General features: G+C 35.9%; 2 protein-coding genes across 2 annotated transcripts; one reads left to right on the forward strand and one right to left on the reverse strand.

Annotated features, from left to right (window-relative positions):
• The first annotated feature begins 14,535 nt into the window (after nucleotides 1-14,535).
• LOC133327746 (ADP-ribose glycohydrolase OARD1-like) lies at nucleotides 14,536-22,898 on the forward strand. The gene is made up of 3 exons (XM_061536287.1): nucleotides 14,536-14,654; nucleotides 22,502-22,676; nucleotides 22,740-22,898. Exons 1-3 carry the CDS (start codon nucleotides 14,536-14,538, stop codon nucleotides 22,896-22,898), a joined length of 453 nt encoding a protein of 150 aa, XP_061392271.1.
• A 35-nt stretch (nucleotides 22,899-22,933) lies between these two features.
• Nucleotides 22,934-23,871, reverse strand: LOC133327748 (ADP-ribose glycohydrolase OARD1-like). Its single transcript, XM_061536289.1, has 2 exons — nucleotides 23,575-23,871; nucleotides 22,934-23,080 (listed from the first exon to the last, which is right to left on the reverse strand). The coding sequence occupies exons 1-2, from the start codon at nucleotides 23,869-23,871 to the stop codon at nucleotides 22,934-22,936; spliced, it is 444 nt and encodes a 147-aa protein (XP_061392273.1).
• Between the last annotated feature and the right edge of the window lie 1,218 nt (nucleotides 23,872-25,089).

A 25,089-nucleotide genomic window follows, 5' to 3' on the forward strand; every position in this document is an offset into this window, starting at 1 on the left:
CGTATCCACTTCCACACGTTAATGGTTTGTTAAGTCGTCTAAGTGATACTCACTTTATAAGTGGCATCGATTTAAAAGATGCATTTTTCCGAATTCCATTGTCAGAGTCATCAAAGGAGAAAACTGCATTTGCGGTACCAGGTAGACCTCTCTACCAATACCGTGTCATGCCCTTTGGGCTTTGTAACGGTCCTTCCCTTCTGAGAGAGCGCGTGTTTATATATTTGGATGATTTCCTGGTTTGTAGTGCTTCATTTGAGGAACACATATCATTGTTTCGTGAAGTAGCCCAATGCTTGAAAAATGCAAAACTAACCATTAACGTCGGCAAAAGCAAATTCTGCCAAAGCGAAATCAAATATCTTGGATATCGAATTGGAAGAGGATGTTTGAAGGTAGATCCGGATAAGGTGTCAGCTATCGTCGACTTTCCCTTACCCAAATCACCTCGGCAAGTCCGAAGGTTTATCGGAATGTGTAACTGGTATAGGACATTTTTAGATAATTTTGCAGACATATCTGGCCCTTGACGGATTGCCTGAAGAAAAATGAACGATTTAGTTTAACACCTAAAGCTATTGAAAGCTTCGAAAAATTAAAAGTTGCATTGTCAACTGCGCCAGCGTAATTACACGGTAACCGAGTTGGAGTGTTTGGCTGCCATTGTGTGTGTTGAAAAATTTAGACCGTATATAGAAGGTTTGCCCTTTCGTATTATAACGGACCATTCAAGCCTGAGATGGTTAATGTCCTTGAAGGATATAAATGGTAGACTTGCAAGGAGGAGTCTAGAACTGCAAGGCTTTGACTTGAAGATGGAGCATCGAAAAGGGTCCTTAAATGTCGTCCCAGACACCCTTTCTCGCTTTGACGTTTATTCCCTTCAACTTGTCTATAACCAACCTGATATTGACCTTAATTCACCCGATTTTGACGCCTCAGAATATTCTACCCTTAGGGATACTATAATGAAAGACTATGACAAACTACCAGAATTACAAGTTTCAGGGAACACATGTATAAACGTGTAAAATTCCGTGAAGGACTACCCGAAGAAGAATTTAATTTATGGAGATTGTAGCTTCCCTCAACCTTAATAAGATTTGTAATACAAAAAGCTCATGATGCACGGTTATACTAAAACATTGTTTCGGATTCGTCAATTTTATTACGAAGGACGTGAAAACATTTGTTTCTCAATGTGAAGACTGTAAAGACACCAAAAGTCCAAATCATATTTTAAGACCTCCGATGGGAGATGCATTCCAAACAGTTCGTCCAATGCAACGATTGTATTGTGACTTTTTAGGTCCATACCCAGCTTCAAAATCTAAGAACACACAATTATTCATCGTATTAGACCACTTCACAAAATTCTTATTTCTTTGTCCTTTTCGATCAGCAACTTCTATCAATGTTATAGATTTTTTCCAAAATTATATTTTTAATACATTTGGTGTACCTCAATTCATTCATAGCGATAACTCTAAACAGTTTGTTTCAGCCGAAATGCAAGATTTTTTTCTCAGTATGGCATAACTCACATAAAAACAGTACTTTACACTCCTCAAGCAAATTGTTCCGAGAGAGCCAACCGAGAAATCATTCCCAAAATACGCTATTACTTGAAGAATGAAGAAAATCGCCTAAATTGGGATAAATGTATACCTCGGATTTTAACTGTCCTTCGTAGCGACTACCACACATCAATACAATGTTCTCCGTATTATGCAATGTTTGGACAAAATATGTGCCTACATGTTATGTGACGATACCATAATTACGAGAACCGATAAGTTGTTAAATTTAAGAGCAAAGATAGTCAAAAATTTAGGAAATGCTCACGAGAAGTCGTCGAGGACATACAATACCAGAACTAAACCCATTATGTATAGAGAAAGTCAAGAAATTTTTCGAAAGAACCATACCTTGAGTAACTTCCAAAGAGGCATAAATGCCAAATTTACTCCAAAATACCTAAAATGTCGAGTACGAAAGATAATTGGAAACTCTTTGTACGAAATTGAAGATCTAACGGGAAAGTTTATTGGTAAATTTCACGCAAATGATCTGAAACCATAAAAATGCGTTTATATTTTATTTGCCCGGCTTTCGTGGGTCGTGCCACACAATTTTATTTTACAGAATCAAATCCTTTTTCCTGTTTGTTTTCTCGTCAGGACTTACAAACAAAGCAGTTGTGTTAGGGATTTGATTTGTTTTCTCAAATTATTACATTTTTAACGGACTATTGTGAATGATAATCCGATTACCTAGATAAATGATCAATTTTTGTTATCGCTCTTCTTCTCTCCTTTTTATACGACTTCATAATGAATTTTAAAGGGTACCGTTACTCAATAGACACAAATGAGACAAATGTCAATGGAGAAAATGTAAAATTAGATAACTGACAAGGATAGCAAGTATATGCAAAATTCTAGCGTGAATAGATCAAGAAGGAATGTTCGATAGCAGAAAAAACTGCATACAGCCAGTTTTAGATTGTTGAAGAATTCGGTAGCAGACCTTCATAAGCATAGCAAGTAAACCGTTCGTACACATGTGAAAACTTTAAGCTCAGGAGTACAGTCAGACAATTATTGCAACCTTTGCTAAATAGAAAGTTTAAAATATTTACAAAATGTACTTGTGATTATATGAAAAGAAGAGCAGAATGAAATAAATAAAAAAAATAAATCAATAAAATTGCAAAAATTAAATCAATAAAATTGAAAATGTGTTTCCAAAGATGCTTAGCTAATGAGAATATGCGTTTATTGCAAATTCCGAGACTTTGGAAAAAAATTTGTTGCTGTTTCATCCATTTATCCATATTATGTACCTATATTAGTTGTAAGTAGAAGTAAGATCCCAGAGCATTGCCATTTAAGATTGCACCTTATGAATTAAACAGCTGAAACATTGCATTCTCTTAAAATGACTCTTAGGTGTGCATCCTCTCATACATTTAATTTATTGCAAATATCATATACTAACCTACTATATATATTTTTTTTAATAAATATTAGATACTAGCTGACCCGGCAAACGTTGTTTTGCCTTATCAATATAAGATTGGTAAAAACATTTGCCACTAAGTTTATGTCAATAAAAAGTATTAACTGGTACCCAATGCAGGACCAAGCATAACATAACAAATATTTTTTAATAGAAGATCGTGTTTTGTTATTGCTCCAACGTTTTTACATTATCTTATTTGTCCCTTCTTGAAGAATTCTTAATTACAATATAATTTTGTTTACGTCCAACTGACCTTTTGATTTTTATATTAAAATCAGTATATAACTCGAAAAATTTTAGATTTGGCATAGAAGTTTAGTGATTTCTGCTCAGTTATAGGTATATTTCATTTTTAAACAAATTGTTAATTAGTTTTCAGATTGCCGTTATAGATATGTATATCTTTGCTATATATTCTATATATATATAAAGTTTGGCCTGTTTTATATCATAACTAAAACAAAATCGTGAAATGTAATCGGATTTGTTATATCCTCACATTTTTTAACAACTTGATTTTAATTAAACATTTCATTAAGTTGTTTTTTAACGTTACATAGGTTCACATCCAATCTTCAAGTTGTTGGCCAAAAAAAAGAAACATTGTCGAAAAAATAATACATTTTTGACAAATAAGAAAATGAGATTTCATATTCAACAGCTTTGTATCTAAAGAAAATAAGACAAAACTTCAAATATCTGACGGGAATACTAATAATGCTATCATTACCATTATTTTTGTCGATGTTAATGATCGCATTATTAGTATTATAACATACACATATTTTAAGAAATTAGAAGTTTTGATCTATCTAAATCAAAAAACCATATGTCTTTGTTTACGGTTTCTATGGCTTTGACCATTCGTGTAAATGACCGATTTTAAACAGGAAATTACGATTTATCGTAAACGTAGCGTTACGATACATAAATCGTATAATTTTCCGCCTAAATGTATGCTTTATATTTAATGTCTTTGCCTTTAGCAAATATACAAACCATATTTTCCAATGCATAAACAGTAAATATGGATAATCTCCCTGTAGGAAATGGTAGTAAATCACTTCTGGCTTAATATTGGCATTGTCGCCAGGTGCTTTTTACTATTGACATTGTGGTTTTGTGAATGAACTATTGACATGCATCATATGTGACACTGCGTCACATATGAGAACATGGTCTGTCGTTTGTATATGTGGGTATAAGGTCACACATAGAAACCATGTCACTAGTAAATCTTTTATAATTTCTTTGCTCGCATTTTTTCTTCACCAATTCAATTCTTTAATCACTTTAAACTCACAATTTTAACAAAAAGACCGCCAGCATTATTTGCAATAAAAGAATACTAAGAAGAAGCATAACCATGCTCAGCGGATTTACATATAACTTTTAATCATGGTTAAAAGCTGAATCAGGATTTATTTTCTTAATTAGGCTAAATTTACCGTGATTTGTCATACAAATTTAAATCGTCATGCGGCAGGGTTCATTTTAAATCATGATCGAAATCTTGATACTAATGAGATGCAACGCGGTTTTTTGTACCAAAAAATACAACTCTCTCACAACTGTTTTCACTTGTTGTTTGATTAAAGGTATGTGTAAACAATTATTATTATTTCGTTAATCGAGTCGACTTTAAATCGTCTATGTAAATGTACTTTTAGGTGCATTAAAAAATCCACAGTTGTCTTTTTTCGTAGAAATTGCGATAAAAAGCGATTTCAACTTGTTAACCTTTTTTTATAATAGATTTTCTTGTGATCGAAATTTTGAGTATAAATGTGTACTAATTTTTTAATATATTTTCCTTAATTGAACTGAACTAACATGTACCACATCAGGGTCTATATAATAGGTCATCCAGTAAGGACAGCTGATATCTACATATTTTGTCAAACTATGTTCATTTGATTTGAATTCCAATAAAAAACCATAGTATACATACACAAAAATGTCGAAACTAATTTTCTAAACAAAAATAAATTAGTTAAAATATGAAAAATATATTTCAAATCTTGGAAAAAACAATTGAATTGTTTTATAAAATATTGTGTGGCAACCAATTTGTTGTGGAAAATAAAAAATAGTTTCCAAATACGATTTTCGCTTCAAGTACAAATTTTGACAATAGATGATGTAAGTGCAGTGTTGTACTTTTGAACGAATTCGCCTTTTGAATGACCTGATATTTGGACCAAGGTATATTTAATAAGGTAGCCGCATCGGCCCAGCTGTTGGTGCAAATAAATGTCAAAAATGTTGTTGTAATGCTGAAGCAAAAAATTAAAAAAAAAACAATATTGTTACGAATATAACTTTAGATTTAAGTTAATTTAGATGAATTACGTTAATTTAAGAATTTGAATTGTAACGTAAATTTCTACTACGCAGTTTATTTGAATAACTTCACAACAACAACCACTGTATAGATTTTTCTACATCCTTCCATTTCCTCTTTCATTTTCTATTTTGTTATTGTCGTATAATTCTTATTAAACGTCATCATAGATGATCGCTTAATTCATCTTTCTTTGTATATGTGTTGTTGTTATTGTAAGTTTGTTTACTCAAGTTTGTTGTTGTTATTGTTCACTCAGTAAGTTTGTTGTTGTTATTGTTACTCAATGTGTTTGTTGCATTGGTAGATTGTTCGTGATCTAGGTGTTACCAGATCGTCTAGAAAATTCTGTAGCGACAGGCAGGGCTCATATAAATAGAGGGAATGGAAAGGCAGTGAGTCAGTTGTGAATCAGATCGCGAATTGAAACCGTCGTGTAAAGTAAAGTGCAAAGTAAAGTCGTGTGAATAAAATCATTGCAATAATCGTAATCAGAAAGAACCCGCGTTTTATTTGGTACGAATTGTATCGGGATATAAAACAACGTCTTCACGGGATTAAGCAAAATCCAAGAACGTAACAATTGGTGTCAGAAGTGGGATTACGATAATACTACGATGAAGTTTAAGGATCTACGAGTGGAAGACTTGAAGAAGGAGCTGAATAAATTGGAATTGTCCTCTACTGGCAACAAGGCTGAACTACAAAAACGTCTGTTGGATGAGTTCGAGCGCCGTGGTATGAACATCGATACATATGAGTTTGACAGTAAGGATGAAGTGGATTTATCGGAAATGGGCGAATCCAACGGTGGGGAAGTCTCGTCAGTAGCTGCCAGGGGTGACGATTTCAGAGAAATGCTGGCCAAAATGTTTGAGGAAAATTTCAGAAGGAGCGAAGAGAATACCAGAAAGTTAGAAGAAAACACGAGACGAATGTTCGAAGAGAATGCCAGAAAGTTTGAGGAAAATTCCAGAAGGAGCGAAGAGAATTCCAGAAAGTTAGAAGAAAACACGAGACGAATGTTCGAAGAGAATGCCAGAAAGTTAGATGAAAATTCGAGAATAATGAACGATAAACTCGAGAACATTACAGAAGTTATTGGAAGGAGAGTGGAAACCGTGGAGGTCCAAATTAAAGAGTTGGATAAGAAAGTGCAGTCGGTTGACGAGAAGATTCTGTCTGTGGACGAGAAATTTCTGGCCCACGACCACAGGTTTACGAATCTGGAGAAGAAAATGTCGGAACTGGAAATCAAAGGTGGTCCGGTGCGAGTTCCTGATAACACGCTAAAAATCAAACCTCCTGTATTCGACGGCTCTACGTCATTCAATGTTTTCAAGTTACAGTTCGAGACAGTGGCTTCTAGAAATTCGTGGAACGACAGCGACAAAGCGGTTGCACTACTTCTGGCATTGAAGGGCAGTGCTGCTGATGTTATACAGAGTATTCCTGTCGCTTCTAGAAACAACTATGAAGATGTTATTGCTGCACTGGAACGTAAGTACGGTGGCGAACATAAACAAAACATCTACCTTATGGAACTAAGGGGTAAAGTACAGAGGGCAAACGAGACGTTACAAGACTTTGCAGCTGAGGTGGAACGTTTGGTGCTAATGGCGTATCCAGGAGAGAATCACCCATTGCTGGACCGTATGAAAATCGAAACCTTTGTGAATGGCATACGTGACCCTGAGATTAAATGTGCAACATATGCGTCACCAAAAGCGTCATTTGCCGAAACTGTGTCGTTTGCCCTTGCCCAAGAGACGGCAAGAATAATTGTTAAGCCCCAGACCCACAAGATTCGCCAACTGGAGACCGAATGTAGCGAACCCAAATCTCTCGTTAACTCGATCAAGGACGCCATGAGGCAGGTAATAGAAGAAACAAAGTTAGCAGGGATGACTAAGCCCAGGGTTAGATGCTACAACTGCGATAAAGCAGGTCATATTGCGCGCGAATGCAGAGCTAAGCGCAAACGATCCAGGTCATCGTCACCACCTCCAACGAAAGATGGTAGAAGAATGGCTCAACAGTCCACCAAGGAGTCACCGTTAAACTAAATCGAGCCAGTCCAGCGGGGCATGAACTGGCTCCCATCGACGATGGCCCCACAATCTCCATAGCAATAGTACAACAGACAAGTCACAACCTAACAACAACTGGGTACATCAATGGTGACAAGCGAGTTCTGACGTTAGATACTGGCGCATCAAAGTCCATCATAAGATCAGATCTGGTAAAGGGAAAAATAACGCAACTTAATGGAGTCAGACTGCGCACAGCAACGGGGGAGCCCGCGGCAGTACACGGCAAGATTACCCTGAGACTAACTATTGCCAATAAATCGGTGAATTACGAGTTTATAGTTGCCGATATCGTAGACGAAGTGATAATAGGCGCAGATTTTATGATTGCCTTCGGTATCAATCTGGATATGAAAGAGCGTGTGATGACCTGGTCTAACGTCGAAATTCCGTTAAACGTGGGCTACGATGAAAGTACATCCATCAGGCGTCTGACTACGGACCATCCAGAGATAATACCGCCCTGTGCCGAAGCAATAATATGGGTACCAATGAATGGAGATTGTGGAGCCGAGAAGTTGTGGGTGGTGGAACCAGCAGAAAACAGATACAGTAACATCCTAATAGCGAATGCCCTGGTGAAAAGCAACGAGGACGGATTGATTCCTGTTAGAGTTTTGAACCTGTCAAACAAGCAAGAGCAAATTTTCCAATTTTCCGATGATGGACAATGCACACCAGCTGAAGCTGTAATTAATTTGGAAACTAGCACCGAAAAGCCAGCAGCCATGGAGAAGAAGCACCTCGACGGCTACATAAAAGAGTGGACACACCAATTATCACCTTCCGAGAGGAACAAGGCTAAGCAGCTATTATGGAAATATGCCTCTACCTTTGCGTTGACAAAAGAGCACCAGGGAAGAACATCAGTGGTGAAGCATGAAATCCATACAGCAGACGCGAGACCCATTAAGCAGCCTCCAAGAAGTGTTCCCCTGGCAAAAAGAGACGAGGTCCAGAAGCTAATAAGTGAAATGGAAAAGAGTGGTGTAATAGAACCATCGTCAAGTCCATGGTGCTCCCCAGTGGTATTGGTCAAGAAGAAAGACGGAAGCACCCGATTTTGTGTGGACTACCGGAAGTTGAATGATGTCACCAAGAAAGACAGCTATCCGCTCCCAAGAATCGACGACACATTGGACACATTAGCCGGGACGTCATGGTTCTCCACCCTCGACCTGCAGAGTGGGTACTGGCAAGTAGAGATCGCCGAGAAAGATAAAGAGAAAACAGCGTTTGGCGTTAATGGGGGTCTCTGGCAGTTCAATGTCATGCCATTCGGACTCTGTAACGCCCCGGCTACATTTGAAAGGCTGATGGAGCGTGTGTTAAAAGGGCTGCAGTGGAAGTCGTGCCTCATATATCTGGATGACATCATAGTCATGGGACGCAACTTCGACGAACACATCAAGAATTTAAAGGATGTTCTTCAGCAGCTTTCGTCTTCAGGCCTCAAGCTGAACCCAAAGAAGTGCAGTCTCTTCCAACGAGAGGTGAAGTTCCTGGGGCATCACGTGACGCCGGAGGGCATATCGACGGATAAGGAGAAAATTCAAGCCGTCAGAGATTGGCCGCAGCCCCGAAATCTCCATGAGCTGCGAAGCTTTCTGGGTCTCTGCACATACTACCGTCGATTTGTCCAAAATTTTGCTAACATCGCCGCCTGTCTACACCGCTTGACGCAAAAAGGCCAGAGGTTTCAGTGGGGCAACGACCAGGAGGAGGCATTCAGAAAACTCAAAGACATGCTATGCAGAGCCCCCATTTTGGCATACCCTATACCTGGCGGCAAGTTTGTTCTGGACACAGACGCAAGTGCGTGCGGCATCGGTGGCGTCCTTTCCCAGGAAATCGACGGGCAGGAAAAAGTTATCGGGTACTACAGCCGGACATTGTCGAAACCTGAGAGGAATTACTGTGTGACGAGGAGAGAGCTGCTTGCTGTCCTTGAGAGCGTTAAACACTTCCACAAATACCTATATGGCCAACATTTCCTGCTGAGGACCGACCACGCTGCTCTCCAATGGTTGCTGCGGTTTAAGAATCCGGAAGGTCAACTAGCCCGTTGGATCGAGAGGCTCCAGAGTTATGATTTCAGAATCGAGCACAGAAAAGGCGGAAAACACGGTAATGCTGATGCCCTGTCTCGTCGGCCATGCAAGGTAGAATGCAGGCATTGCTCAAAGGCTGAGAATAAGGAGAATATCGTTGATGTCCGACTATTGCAGTTTGAGTCGGGTGAAGATTGGTCGACGGAACAACGAAGAGATCCCATTCTGGGCAAAGTAATTTCGGCCATTGAAACGGGCAAGCGACCTAGTCGTAAAGAAATTACCTCCGAAAGCCCTCTTTTAAAATCCTATTGGGCCCAGTGGGACAGTCTACTTATAAAAGATGGTTGCCTATATCGCAAATGGGAAAGTGAGGACGGTAAATCTCACCGGAACTTGATCGTCGTCCCAGACTCCAAAATAAGAGATGTCTTGTCGGAGTTTCACGATGGGCCAAGTGGAGGACATCTTGGCATAGCAAAGACCGCTGAAAAGGTAAAGCAGAGATTCTACTGGGTCGGCTGTCAAAAATCCATTGCCGACTGGATCGCCAATTGTGAAAGGTGCATAAAAACTAAAGGTCCAACACGGAAGAGTCGAGGCTACATGCAGCAGTCGAGGCTACATGCAGGAGCCCCTTTTGAAAGAATCGCAATGGATGTAGCTGGACCGTTCCCCACAAGCGACTCTGGGAACCGGTATGTCTTAGTGGTCATGGATTACTTCAGTAAATGGCCGGAGGTTTATGCTATCCCAAATCAAGAAGCCAGGACAATTGTGGATGTGTTCAGCAAAAATTGGATTTGTCGCTATGGTGTTCCGTCTGAGGTTCATTCCGATCAAGGTAGGAATTTTGAATCAGCGATCTTCAAGGAAATGTGTGACTCCTACGGAATTAAGAAAACCAGAACGACGCCCCTACATCCACAATCAGATGGCATGGTGGAAAGATTCAATCGCACCCTTGAAGAACATCTACGGAAAGTGGTGGACAGTGGCCAACGAGACTGGGATGAGCATATTCCGAAGTTTTTATTGGCTTATAGATCGGCCATTCATGATTCCACATCCCGGACCCCAGCCAAAGTTCTGTTCGGAAATGAATTAAAGCTACCTGGCGATTTGATATTCGGTGCTACCCCAAACGACGATGTGAACCAAGATGAAGACAGCCAAAACTCTTTTAGTAAAGTCCACGATGCAGTCCGACATCGAATAAAAATGGTTAGCAACCGCATGAAGGCAAGGTACGATCGAGCGGCAAATACCGATGGGTTTCAAGAAGGGCAACTGGTACTATTGTTCAACCCACAACGAAAGAAAGGACTATGCCCCAAATTGCAAACGCACTGGGAAGGACCCTACAAGATTGTCACGAAAATAAATGACGTCGTTTATCGCATCCAGAGGAGCGACAGTCCCAGGTCGAAGATGAAAGTTGTACATTTGGAGCGGCTGACCCCCTACGGAACGGGAACTGTGCCTATTCGGGACGAACAGGCTTAAGCGGGGGGCAATGTTACGAATATAACTTTAGATTTAAGTTAATTTAGATGAATTCCGTTAATTTAAGAATTTGAATTGTAACGTAAATTTCTACTACGCAGTTTATTTGAATAACTTCACAACAACAACCACTGTATAGATTTTTCTACATCCTTCCATTTCCTCTTTCATTTTCTATTTTGTTATTGTCGTATAATTCTTATTAAACGTCATCATAGATGATCGCTTAATTCATCTTTCTTTGTATATGTGTTGTTGTTATTGTAAGTTTGTTTACTCAAGTTTGTTGTTGTTATTGTTCACTCAGTAAGTTTGTTGTTGTTATTGTTACTCAATGTGTTTGTTGCATTGGTAGATTGTTCGTGATCTAGGTGTTACCAGATCGTCTAGAAAATTCTGTAGCGACAGGCAGGGCTCATATAAATAGAGGGAATGGAAAGGCAGTGAGTCAGTTGTGAATCAGATCGCGAATTGAAACCGTCGTGTAAAGTAAAGTGCAAAGTAAAGTCGTGTGAATAAAATCATTGCAATAATCGTAATCAGAAAGAACCCGCGTTTTATTTGGTACGAATTGTATCGGGAGATAAAACAACGTCTTCACGGGATTAAGCAAAATCCAAGAACGTAACAATATTATAAATGAAAATCTCCGAATTTCGAATAGCTTGTTTGGCAATACTTTTATTAACATTTTCTACAAAAAATTGTGTAAAAAAATCTTGTGAATCTGTTTGTTTTTGTAAAATATTTTTGACATATCAAAATACAACAACCGATGTTTGTTGTAGAAATTCGCCCATGTGGCTACCTTGTATGAGGCTAAACGCAACCAGAGAGTCACGAGTCAGTGTCATACTTTTTCGCCGGAGTGAAAGAGTTAGAGTCTAAACGCAACCATAGGGTCTAGAGTCAGCGACAGTCGTTTGCCGTGTGTTTCTGAGTCTAAACGCAACCATAGAGTCTAGAGTCAGCGACAGTCGTTTGCCGTGTGTTTCTTATTGGCAACGGGAAATCGCGACGGCTGACGTTCGCGTCTAGCGGCATGACGCTAGAATAGATTTTATTCATTTTTGCTCAGCGTCATACTCAAAATTTCTCTCTCGCTCTCAATTGAGTTGCCATTTTTTATGTAAAAATCAACAGTGCTACCAAATTTCAATGAGAATTTATATCAAAACATATGGCAGTGCTGTTAAAAAAACAAATATTTTCAAAGATTGTTGACGTTTTTTTTTAACAAATTAAAAATAAAATGGAAGAGAGAAATTTTGAGTATGACGCTGAGCAAAAATGAATAAAATCTATTCTAGCGTCATGCCACTAGACGCAAACGTCAGCCGTCGCGATTTCCCCTTGCCAATAAGAAACACACGGCAAACGACTGTCGCTGACTCTATGGTTGCATTTAGACTCTCATGCCGCTAGGCGTGAACGTCAGAGTCTAAACGCAACCAGAGAGTCACGAGTCAGCGTCATACTTTTTCGCCGGCGTGAAAGAGTTAGCGTTAGCGGTACAAAATGTCAATTATTTGTTTTCATTTTTCGACAGAAAATTTTACGTTGTGCAAACCAAAATCAATTTATTATTTAATAAACAATAATGTCAAGGAACTTGGATAATATTATTGAAAAAATTATTTTTCTTCCATTTTATTATTAATTCGTTAAAAAATCCTTAAATATTTGTTTTTTTAACAGCACTGCCATATGTTTTGATATAAATTCTCATTGAAATTTGGTAGCACTGTTCATTTTTACATAAAATATGGCAACTCAATTGAGAGCAAGAGAGAAATTTTGAGTATGACGCTGAGCAAAAGTGAATAAAATCTATTTTAGAGTCTAAACGCAACCAGAGAGTCACGAGTCAGCGTCATACTTTTTCGCCGGCGTGAAAACCAAACGAAAGAGTTAGCGTTAGCGGCACAAAATGTCAATTATTTGTTTTCATTTTCTGACAGAAAATTTTACGTTGTGCAAACCAAAATCAATTTATTATTTAATAAACAATAATGTCAAGGAATTTGGATAAAATTATTGAAAAATTATTTTTCTTCCATTTTATTAATAATTCATTAAAAAACATCCACAATCTTTGAAAATATTTGCTTTTTTAACAGTACTGTCATATGTTTTGATATAAATTCTCATTGAAATTTGGTAGCACTGTTGATTTTTACCTAAAATATGGCAACTCAATTGAGAACAAGAGAGAAATTTTGAGTATGACGCTGAGCAAAAATGAATAAAATCTATTCTAGCGTCATGCCGCTAGACGCGAACGTCAGACGTCGCGATTTCCCGTTGCCTTTAAGAAACACACGGCAAACGACTGTCGCTGACTCTAGACTCTATGGTTGCGTTTAGACTCTTAGCGTCATGCCACTAGACGCAAACGTCAGCCGTCGCGATTTCCCGTTGCCAATAAGAAACACACGGCAAACGACTCTCGCTGACTCTAGACTCTATGGTTGCGTTTAGACTCTCAGCCGTCGAGATTTCCCGTTGCCAATAAGAGTCTAAACGCAATCATAGAGTCTAGAGTCAGCCACAGTCGTTTGCCGTGTGTTTCTTATTGGCAACGGGAAATCGCGACGGCTGACGTTCGCGTCTAGCGGCATGACGCTAGAATAGATTTTATTCATTTTTGCTCAGCGTCATACTCAAAATTTCTCTCTTGCTCTCAATTGAGTTGCCATATTTTAGGTAAAAATCAACAGTGCTACCAAATTTCAATGGGAATTTATATCAAAACATATGCCAGTGCTTAAAAAAAAAACAAATATTTTCAAGGGTTGTGGACGTTTTTTAACGAATTAATAATAAAATGGAAGAAAAATAATTTTTCAATAATTCTATCCAAGTTCCTTGACATTATTGTTTATTAAATAATAAATTGATTTTGGTTTGCACAACGTAAAATTTTCTGTCAGAAAATGAAAACAAAAAATTGACATTTTGTGCCGCTAACGCCAACTCTTTCGTTTGGTTTTCACGCGAAAAAGTATGACGCTGACTCGTGACTCTCTGGTTGCGTTTAGGCTCTAAGAAACACACGACAAACGACTGTCGCTGACTCTAGTCTCTATGGTTGCGTTTAGACTCCATATCTACCTTGATTTGGACCATGATGCAATAATAAGGTGATGTATCAAAACAAAAACATGATTTGGACCATGGCACAATGAATAGGTAGTCCATTTAGAGCAGCTGATGTCTTGATTAACTGTCAAAGTGTTAAATTTTACTTGAATTCGATGTGCAATGCTGCCAAATTTTTGAAATATTATAAGGAAAAATTTGATAGATAATCGAGACAACAAAAATGTTTTTGTTTTGATACATCACCTTATTATTGCATCATGATTTGGACCAAATACCACATAAACTGGCCTAGCTCACACATTGTTTTCAGTGAATCGTTCAAGTGAACTAGTTCGTTTGTGAAACAAACGACTTCACACAATTGAACCCGCGTAAATCTTTTGAATGTATTTTGGTTATTTAATTTATTAAAATAATGAGCTTTTCCTTGAAGGAAATATATGGAGATTTGTTTTCCGCAGGGGAGGATTACTCAATGGCTCACTGTGTCGCCGCAGACCTCAGAATGGGGAAAGGCATCGCAGTAAAATTTCGGTAAGTTTTACGGACGAAATTTACTATTACCATAGCGTATGTTGTATCAAATCCAGTTTGGGGGCAACAATGATATTAGTTCGGAAAAAGATTTGAATCAGCAATACAACTATCGTGGGAACGTTCGAAATAATTAGTTTTAAATGCAATTTAAGATAAAGGAGATAGGCGAAGTTTAAAACAGTGTAGAAACGATTATTTTAGCCATGTCAAAGTGTCTTCTGCGGCTTAATTCTAAATTAGTAAAAACGATCAGATTTTTCTAAAATTTTTTCCAGAGGTAGGTATTTTTACCCTAATTATGGGGATATATTTTTTTCTTGGGGGACGTACCCGGTTATTTGACCCGAAAGTTCGGGTACGGTACCCGGTTATATCCGGTTCTACAGATCCGGTTAAAATGGGTATCATTTTAAAAGTTATGATGGAGTTATCTCAAACCGTTTTGGAGATATAGTAAAAAACCTGGGTGTTGGTCACAGATTTTTTTGAAAAACTCTCTAAAAGTCGAACTTGGGTCCATTATAGTCCCTCTCCAACCCTGACTCAAATGATAGACTACATATTTCCAAAATGGTGCGATATGTGGCTGTATCTGTTGTGGATCAAAAGATATGGGCCTTAGAACCCTACAAAAACAAGGCAATTCTGTCGCGTAGCCGGTGTTGGTATCTGTTCATAGAAGAAAGCTTCAACCCCCGGCCGAAGGCCGGCAACACAAACAAATATTCTATTTAGAACGAGTTTCTGTCGCGTAGCTGGTGTTGGTGAAGTCCAGTCATCCCAAAAAACTATTCTATTTAACAAGAGATTCTGTCGCGTAGCCGATGTTAGTATCTGTCCATAGGAGAAAGTCTTAAACCCCCGGCCGAAGGCCGACTACACAAACAATATTCTATTTAGAATGAGTTTCTGTCTCGTAGCCGGTGTTAGTATCTGTCCATAGGAGAAAGTCTTAAATCCCTGGCCAAAGGCCGGTCACCAAAAAAACACCATGCTATTAAAAAGGAGATTCTGTCATGTAAAACGATTTTCCTTGTTTTTATAGGATTCTAGGGCCCATATTTTTTGATCCAGAAAAGATACAGCCACATATCGCACCATTTGGGCGAAAACTAATTGATTCCCCTTTAAATAATAAACACAACCAAAACACAACACAGTTTATAATAGTTCCGTTCCAGAACCTAAAAGAATCTACTAATTTTACTAGTTTTGCTACTTTTTACTCGAAACCCGTTCCTGAACCCACAACACTGGTAAAACATTGAATCAAATTTAAGAGAGGACAATACAAAATGGCGTTCTCTTTGTAAACTTTTTACTTTAGAAATTTAGCCGAGTAAAAATGGTAAACAGGAATGCCTACTTCTGATTAGCTGTCACGTTGATTTTGAAGTATTGCCATCTAATCATAGTTGGACAGACTTGAACACCAGCGTTGATGCGTTCTCTTAACATTTTTTGATGTTAAAACAAAAAAAAAAAAAAAAAAAAAAAAAAAACATTAATGAATTTTCATCCGAAACTTTTGTAATGAATTTATTTTTTGAACTTCCTTGGATATTATTTATGCTTAAAAATATTAAATTTAAGAAATTCCGAAGAATAATTCTTGTTTTTATTTTCCCTTAAACATTTTTTAAGAGAAATGTGTTTTACAAAAACAATATATCGTCATCATAAATGCAAACGGACGTAACTACACTTTTTCTAATTATACAGGAGAAGCAAAACACGTTATAAAATCTATAAAAATGGAGCATGGCTGGAAAAGAGCCGAATTAATTTTTTGAAAAAAAAAAAAATTATTATATCTTTTTTTTTTTTAAAAGGTTTTATGTCAGTTGTGTCCTTTTGACTTGCTATTTTCTGAAACAAAAGGACGTAATTACAACACAATTGTAGTACAACAAAGTGAATAAGTATCCGATTGAGACTAAAATTTGTACAGCGCACATACTTTTCCACCCAGTGGGGTACCGCTATGTGGAGGCCGATATATCTCATTTTCAATATCAAACATACATATATAAGTTCAGAGCTTTAGTTTTTACAGGAGAGTAGTTACGTCCGTTTGCATTAATAAAAACATACTATTGTAGTTACGTCCGTTTGAATTTCTTTAATTAAATCACTGTTTTTGTTTAAACATGTAGTTTGATTAGAGGAACAATAATCAAACAAAAAGTCAATTTCGAATTTTTCTGTAGTTACGTCCGTTTGCATTTATGATGACGATATGTAAATTAAAATTGAATTGAATGTTGACAAAATGTTTATATTTTCGTTTTGACATAATTTTGTATGTATAGGTTTCAAAATATGATTTGACAGCGAACTTTATACTCACCTGTGCTTACTGTCCGACCTTATAAAGACCTTGGAGACTACCTTGCATAATTATGCCATGCTTCTCATCTTTATAGGTTTTGTTGAACATCCGTATTACCCAAATACGCAAGGACCTTATTTACTTGTGTGTCAATTGAAAATGGCGAAAATGGATGAAAATATTTTCTTGATTAACCGAAAAATGTTAACAGTTATTAAAAAACATTTTATTTTTAAAATTTACAAAAAAGAGCAATTTCAAAATACGTATTGTCAATGTTGAAAATTTGCAACATTATTTTTGCGTATTTGGGTAGCATTCACTGAAATACGTGTATTTAACTTTTGAAGTGAATAAAATCGTACTTTTGAAGTGAATAAAATCAAACAAAAAGTCAATTTCGAATTTTTCTGTAGTTCCGTCCTTTTGTATAGGTTTCAAAATATGATTTGGCAGCGAACTTTATATTCACCTGTGCTTACTGTCCGACCTTATATATAATTATGCCATGCTTCTCATCTATATAGGTTTTGTTGAACATCCGTATTACCCAAATACGCAAGGACCTTATTTACTTGTGTGTCAATTGAAAGTGGCGAAAATGGATGAAAATATTTTCTTGATTAACCGAAAAATATTAACAGTTATTAAAAAAACATTTTATTTTTAAAATTTACAAAAAGACAAATTTCAAAATACGCATTGTCAATGTTGAAAATTTTCAACATTATATTTTTGTACGCATTGCGTATTTGGGTAGCATTCACTGAAATACGTGTATTTAACTTTTGAAGTGAATAAAATCGTACGCATACGCATGAATTTAGGTACGACCCTCATACCTCATTTTTAAAAACTAATATACAGTCGAGTACGGATATAGCGAACTAATAGGCACCAGGCAAATTAGTTCGTTATAGAAAGACTTCGTTATATCCAATGCAAGGCAAAACATAGACTTAGCCGAAAGAGTATATCTTCAGTCAGAAACTAGTAGGTTTTGTGTCATTTCTTAATCTCTTTTCTTCGATGAACCTGGCAATGCAGCTGACATTTTTATGACGTAGCTTTTCTTTTTATATTAACAAAGTCATAAAAAGATTTAGGATTGGATTTGAAATTAAGTTTAATCTTGTTTAAATAAAGATTGTAAAGTTTTCGGGACTCTGACGTATATTTAGACCTTGCGACAGCATATTTAGCATAATCTATAGATGAGCCTGATTTTTTATATTTTTTAAAAAGTTTATTTTTATAATTTTTAATACTTGAAAGGCCAGATGTGACCCATGGATATCGTTCCGAGTTTCTAACTCTAACAATGGGAACACATTCTAGAATAAATTTATTTAGGATATCATAAAATTTATATACTGATAATTCTAGATCAATATGACTCTTACAAATAAATAATGTGCTCCAATTTACGTTTGAGATAAGTGCGTTTAGCTTTCGGAAGTCAGTTTTATTATAATTGGGAACAGATTTAAATGATATTAAAGAATTGTTGGTAGCTAAATTATTATGCATCATGGATATGCATAATGTAGGATGGTAGTTATCTTCGGGAGTACATACTGGAGGTATTCTAATAATTTCAAAATATTGTGTATAATTCACAAATGCTAGATCTAGAATTCGATCATAACAATTTGATACGCTATTTATTTGATAAAGATTTATGTCGCTAAAACGATTTACAATTTCAAAGGTATATAAGTTTACATTTGCATCAGATGTCAAAGGTGTTAGAGCCTCAGAATCTGGCAATGAAAGCCACTTTACGGACGGCAGATTAAAATCGCCGAGAACTAATATTTTGTCAGAGTCATTCATTTTGTTAGTGATTGAATTTATTGCTAACAAATGCTGATTATAAATATCAAGTTGCGATGAGGGAGGAATGTATGAGCAAGTCACAAATAATTTAAAATTTTCTAATTCAATGGATATGCAAATAAATTCGATATCAAAACAGTTTAATTCAATTAAATTAGTGGAATATTTGGCATCAACTGCAATAAGGACGCCACCACCTTTTTTAAGAACTCTATCTTTTCTAAATATTTGATATCTAGAACACAAAATTTCACTATTTAACACGGATGGTTTTAACCAAGTTTCAGAAAATACTATAACATCATAATTAAACCCAAGGCTATCAGAGAATAATCGAGTTAATTTTGTGTTTAACCCTCTTACATTCTGATAGCAAACATTGAGAAACATATTTAGTTTTTTGGCAATATTTCAGCCCTCTGAGGCAAATGAGCTAAATTTTCAGATCTTTCCAGAAATTCCTTTACAAATGCATTAGCAGGCCAAAATTCTCTCGAAATTAGTCGATGAAACATACTTTCTTCTACTACGATTTTAAAAGATGATCTACTTTCTGAGAAAGCAGACCGGAGCTTATAACAACGTAGAAAGAAATTTCCATCGATTTTTGATTTTATATAATAATTTATATCCTCAGCCGAGGTATCTGACCAGGTTGGAGGGAATTGCTAGTGCCAGCTACGGAAGACGCATTAGATGATTGAGCTGATGATTCCCGATTTCCGTGAGTAGGTTTTGAAGTCTTTTCCAGACTAGCACTACTTATACTCACAGATTTTGGATTAATCACTTCATTTACATCCTTAACGATTTCCGAGGCCGAATGTGACGCAACACTAGCATATGTCTGGACACAATCAGTTTCCGTTGTATCTGTGATATTGACGGAAGGTGATTGTGGCACTGTATTCCCAACAGAAACTGTGGGTTTGCGACTAGGCACGACTTTATTGGGAGCCTTTTTCGCAGACCTTTTACGTTTCTGCCCAGACACAGACGGTGATGATACAAATTCATCAAGCTCTTGGTACTTGTCGAACAAATTCGAAAAATTCTCAAATCGTTTTGATAACGATGTAAATTCCTTTTTCATCGAACTAAGCTCCGACTGCAAGTCTTTTACAAAGTTATAAAAGTCAGCTGAAAGTTTTCGACAATGGACACAGCACCAACGGACACCAACATTATCCCTAATTGTGTCCACTACTTTTGCATTAATTCGAGCACATTTAACGTGCCATTGATTAAGGCAAAACCAGCAAGTGACACACAACTCATCATCTACGGAAATATTACATAACTCGTAAGGACAAACCATTTTTAAAAATTATTATTTTTATTATTATTATTTTTTTTTTAAATAATTTATGAATTTACTGGAATTTCTATCCCTTGAATTTCTTATGAAACACACAATTTGGCAACTCTGTTTTGAGATGTCAAAATAACAAAACAAAATAAAAATAAAAGAAATGTTACAACAACAATATAAGCTAATGCAACAAAGGAACAAATTGGGAATGGAATCAAAATGCCAATAAGAATTAAAAAGATTAATTAATATTAGGAAAAATATGTTATATTTCACACTTCCAATTATATCAAAATGCACAAAAATTATTTCACAACACTTTTAAACACCGTTACCACAAAAACACAGATTATATTGTTAGAAATTAAATATTTTTTAAACGAGCACAGAGCACCACAAAATTAGTGAACATTCACGACAGGGTTGCCAAGACAATTTTGATTGTATTTGTAGAAATACATACAATTCAAATATACAATTTTGCCATTCAACCGTTAGAAATGTTGTAATATGGTATTGAGTAGTTTATCATCTCTCCCTCTTGATTTTGATAGACATTATCCAATTAATCAAAAACAACCAATAAGGAAAGTAGTAAAGTCGGTCGGGGCCGAATATATGATACCCTTCACCACTTTGGGTATATTCATCAGATGGAATCCTAAAAGACGTCGCATTTTTGAAGGACCATTAACATGAAATTAAACATGTTATTCTGCAACATATACTAAATTTTGGTCACATATAGAGTTGCTTCTTACAATAGGACAAAATTATGTAAATAAATTTAAATCAAAATATCAAAATCTAAACCGATTTCATCGAAACTTGTCACATGTTAGGTTACACTTATTTCAATATGTTTTTTGCATTCGGCCACATCTTGAGTTCTTCATTTACTTATAAATACACATTTCGTGCAAATCGAAGGATATATAGGGACTTTGGTGCACCATTTACATAAAATCGGACAAAACTATATATGGAAGTTATATCTAAATCTGAACAGATTTTCTCGAAACTTGGCACACATCATTCTGGACCTAATTTAGTACTCTATGTCAAATTTCATGCAAATCGAAAGGTATATAAGGACTTTGGAGCACTATTTACATAAAATCGGGCAAAACTATATATGGGAGTTATACCTAACTCTGAACCGATTTTCTCGAAACTTGGCACACATCATTCTGGACCTAATTCAGTACTCTTTGTCAAATTTCGAGCAAATCGAATGCCATACAGCGACTTTGATGCACCATTTACCGTAAATCGGACGAAACTATATATGGGAGCTATATCTAAATCTGAACCGATTTTCTTGGCACACATCATTTTGGACCTAATTCAGTACTCTGTGCCAAATTTCGTGCAAATCGAAAGATATATAGGGACTTTGGTGCCCCATTTACCTTAAATCGGACGAAAATATATATGGGAGGTATATCTAAATCTGAACCGATTTTCTCGAAACTTGCCACACATCATTCTGGACCTAATTCAGTACTCTGTGCCAAATTTCGTGCAAATCGAAAGATATACAGGGACTTTGGTGCACCACTTACAACAAATCGGACGAAAATATATATGGGAGCTACTTCTAAATCTGAACCGATTTTTCCCAATTTCAATAGGGTTCGTCCTTGGGCCAAATAAGTGACTTGTGCCAAATTTCATCCAAATCGGATCATAAATGCGACCTGTACTTTGTTTACAATTTAACATCTACAGACGGACGGACGGACATGCATAAATCGACTTAAAAAGTGATTCTATGCATATTCTCAAGAGGAACCATGTGTCTATCTTGTTTCCTTTTGCCTGTTACAAACATATGCACAAAGACATAATACCATGTACCACAGTGTGGTGAAGGGTATAAAAACTGGATTGTGTATTAATTGTATTTTAATTAGGTTTTATAACGGATATATATACATATTTTAGAAACCCATATCCCTCTATACATATATTTAAGTTACTATATTTAATAATGCAATGAAATTTCGTTATTATATTATTTTGTTTTTGTTATATCTAATATTATAATTTTAAAGTAGATTACCATCCCTTTGACTTCCCCTAGAGTAGCCACAATCCTTCAGGTCGAAAGACAAATGCCCAGTCTTTCATAATTGAAATAATAAATAAGTAAAAATTTTAATTTCAAACTTTAGGCAGAAAAAAATTTATTCATTGCAAATATGGTTGTCGATAGTATATTAGCTCATATTAAGTTTTATTTGCTTCTGTTTTGCATACCGCTATTGTATTAATCATATATTTCGACTTTTACTTTTTTAAAATGACTAAAATGAACATCTGTTATAAATTTGTAAAATATTTTCTGTTTAATTAAAGGAGTAAATTTGGAAGTATTTCACTTTTACAAAAACAAAACGTTAAACCAGGAGGAGTGGCCATTTTACCTCATAATTCAAGATATATTTACAATTTAGTTACTAAGGAAACCAGCTGGGGAAAACCGACATATCAATTATTACACAGCTCATTAGTATCTATGAGAAATCACATGGCAAGTACAATTATATTCTAATACAATTTATTATTTAACATATATAAATAAAAATGTTGTTAGATCGAGCACGACGTGACTAAACTGGCAATGCCAAGGATTGGCTGTGGATTGGATGGATTGACGTGGCACAAAGTTAAAGATTTAATTGAAGAGGTATTTTCCAATGATCCCGTAAGCATCGTAATTTTCAATTATTCACCTACATCAATTTCTAAATAAATAAAATCACATATATCAAAATTGTATTTTATTTCCTACTTTGGTACAAAGTTGTATACCACGATTTGTACATTTTCATTTTTAAAAACTTCGATTAGTTCTGCATTTACTTTATCCCATTCGAGGCCATCAATACCGCATCCTATACGTGGCATGGCTAACTTTTCAACATTGTTGGATTTCTGTAAATATTAACTGGTAGTTATTCAATAAAAAACAAGTTCGTGATTCAAATAAGCACTTTGCTTCTTGTAGAAATTTATACAATTTCAATATCTATGCGCCTAACGCTGTTTCCTGAGCTTTATTTCATGTCGGTGTATCTTTTTGTGTTGAAAAAATCATCTCGTGTTCAAAAAATTAGTCTATGTTTCGACATGAAAACGACGTAAAGCATTGGATGATATATTATAAATGATATATAACACAAAGTAAAATATTTTTTTGATATCAATTTGTTTGAGTTTTTGTTGTGTTTTTTTTTCTGTATATTGATAATGAAAAAGTCTTCCGTATTTTTATTATAGGAAATAAAAGTGAGCATACCATCGAATGTATTACATCAAAAATACTTCACGTATCTTCCTTCAGTTAGGCTAGGCGTTTATATAAAATGTTGTAATTATTGACAAGAAGCAAAATACTTTATTGATTCACTGTATGCATATATTCATACCAAGTGTTTACGCATTTCTTCCAGTGAACTTCGTAAACTACTATAGGTTGGTTTGTCCCAACTTTGGTCTTTAGTTACCAAATAATATATGAATCTCTTATTGTCTTTAAGTACAGCAACACCTCCGGTTTGAACAGCTTGTGCGAGTAGTTCATTAACTCCCCCATAGAGTTGCTTAAACTTCACAGCGATACCAGCTCCCATTCCAAAGTCAGCTGCCACACAGTGGGCTAATGAATACAAATCTGGAGCACTGAAGAGATCTCCTTCCATCTCTGTAATCTTGAAATTAGACATTCTTCGAGTATTGAAATGTGGCAAAGAGTTCGCTAAAAATAATGAAATGAAAAATTGTATTTTTATATATCTTCTAGCAAAAATTAGCATAAATAATATATATATATATTACATCAAAAATACTTCACGTATCTTCCTTCAGTTAGGGTAGGCGTTTATATAAAATGTTGTAATTATTGACAAGAAGCAAAATACTTTATTGATTCACTGTATGCATATATTCATACCAAGTGTTTACGCATTTCTTCCAGTGAACTTCGTAAACTACTATAGGTTGGTTTGTCCCAACTTTGGTCTTTAGTTACCAAAGAATATATGAATCTCTTATTGTCTTTAAGTACAGCAACACCTCCGGTTTGAACAGCTTGTGCGAGTAGTTCATTAACTCCCCCATAGAGTTGCTTAAACTTCACAGCGATACCAGCTCCCATTCCAAAGTCAGCTGCCACACAGTGGGCTAATGAATACAAATCTGGAGCACTGAAGAGATCTCCTTCCATCTCTGTAATCTTGAAATTAGACATTCTTCGAGTATTGAAATGTGGCAAAGTGTTCGCTAAAAATAATGAAATGAAAAATTGTATTTTTATATATCTTCTAGCAAAAATTAGCATAAATAATAAATATATATATATATATATATATATACTCATTGGAGCAGATATCTTCGTGTTGAGTTTCATATCACATTGCAGTGGTCAATCTCATTCTAAACTAATTTTATTGTTTTGTGTTTCCGTTGAACTTAATAAAATTTGAATTCTATTTTTCACATTGTAGTTTTATTTCAATATTATTTTCCAGAATGAAGAGGGCCAAAGTCAATCTTAGGTGAGTAGGGATCTCGCTGGTACAAAATGAAAAATCTCTGTTGCAAACATAAATTTACTGTAAAAAATCTTTCTTTGGAGTAAACACGAGTTTCTTGTGTTTATTATATGAAATTAACGGTAATGCACTGACTAGTAATTCACTGCTCTAAAGTGGCAAAGCATTTGTTTTTGTGTGTGCCTTTCTCTAACTCTCATTGTTCTTACGTTGATCGATCGGGATCACTAAAACGGTCGCACTACAAGGCGCTTGACATCATAAATGCAGTCAACAATTGTGAAAAAATTGATATGGCGAATTGCTACCACTTCTCTCCGTCTGTGCTCACATCTATTCTTCAAAAGAGGGAGGTCATCATGGGAATGCCCAGCATCCGTACTGAAAAGG

The sequence above is a fragment of the Musca vetustissima genome, unplaced genomic scaffold (assembly GCF_032173495.1).
Source record: "Musca vetustissima isolate MV318-11 ecotype Yass unplaced genomic scaffold, APGP_CSIRO_Mvet_v1 utg2303, whole genome shotgun sequence".
NCBI classification, from domain to species: domain Eukaryota; kingdom Metazoa; phylum Arthropoda; class Insecta; order Diptera; family Muscidae; genus Musca; species Musca vetustissima.

Coding starts and splice junctions, on each gene's coding strand:
- LOC133327748 (XM_061536289.1), bottom strand. CDS start 23,871: ATGTCTAATTTCAAGATTACAGAGATGGAAGGAGATCTCTTCAGTGCT. Junction 23,081..23,574: donor AAGAAATGCGTAAACACTTG/GTATGAATATAT, acceptor TAATATTTACAG/AAATCCAACAATGTTGAAAA.
- LOC133327746 (XM_061536287.1), top strand. CDS start 14,536: ATGAGCTTTTCCTTGAAGGAAATATATGGAGATTTGTTTTCCGCAGGG. Junction 14,655..22,501: donor GGCATCGCAGTAAAATTTCG/GTAAGTTTTACG, acceptor GTTTAATTAAAG/GAGTAAATTTGGAAGTATTT. Junction 22,677..22,739: donor TATCTATGAGAAATCACATG/GCAAGTACAATT, acceptor AAATGTTGTTAG/ATCGAGCACGACGTGACTAA.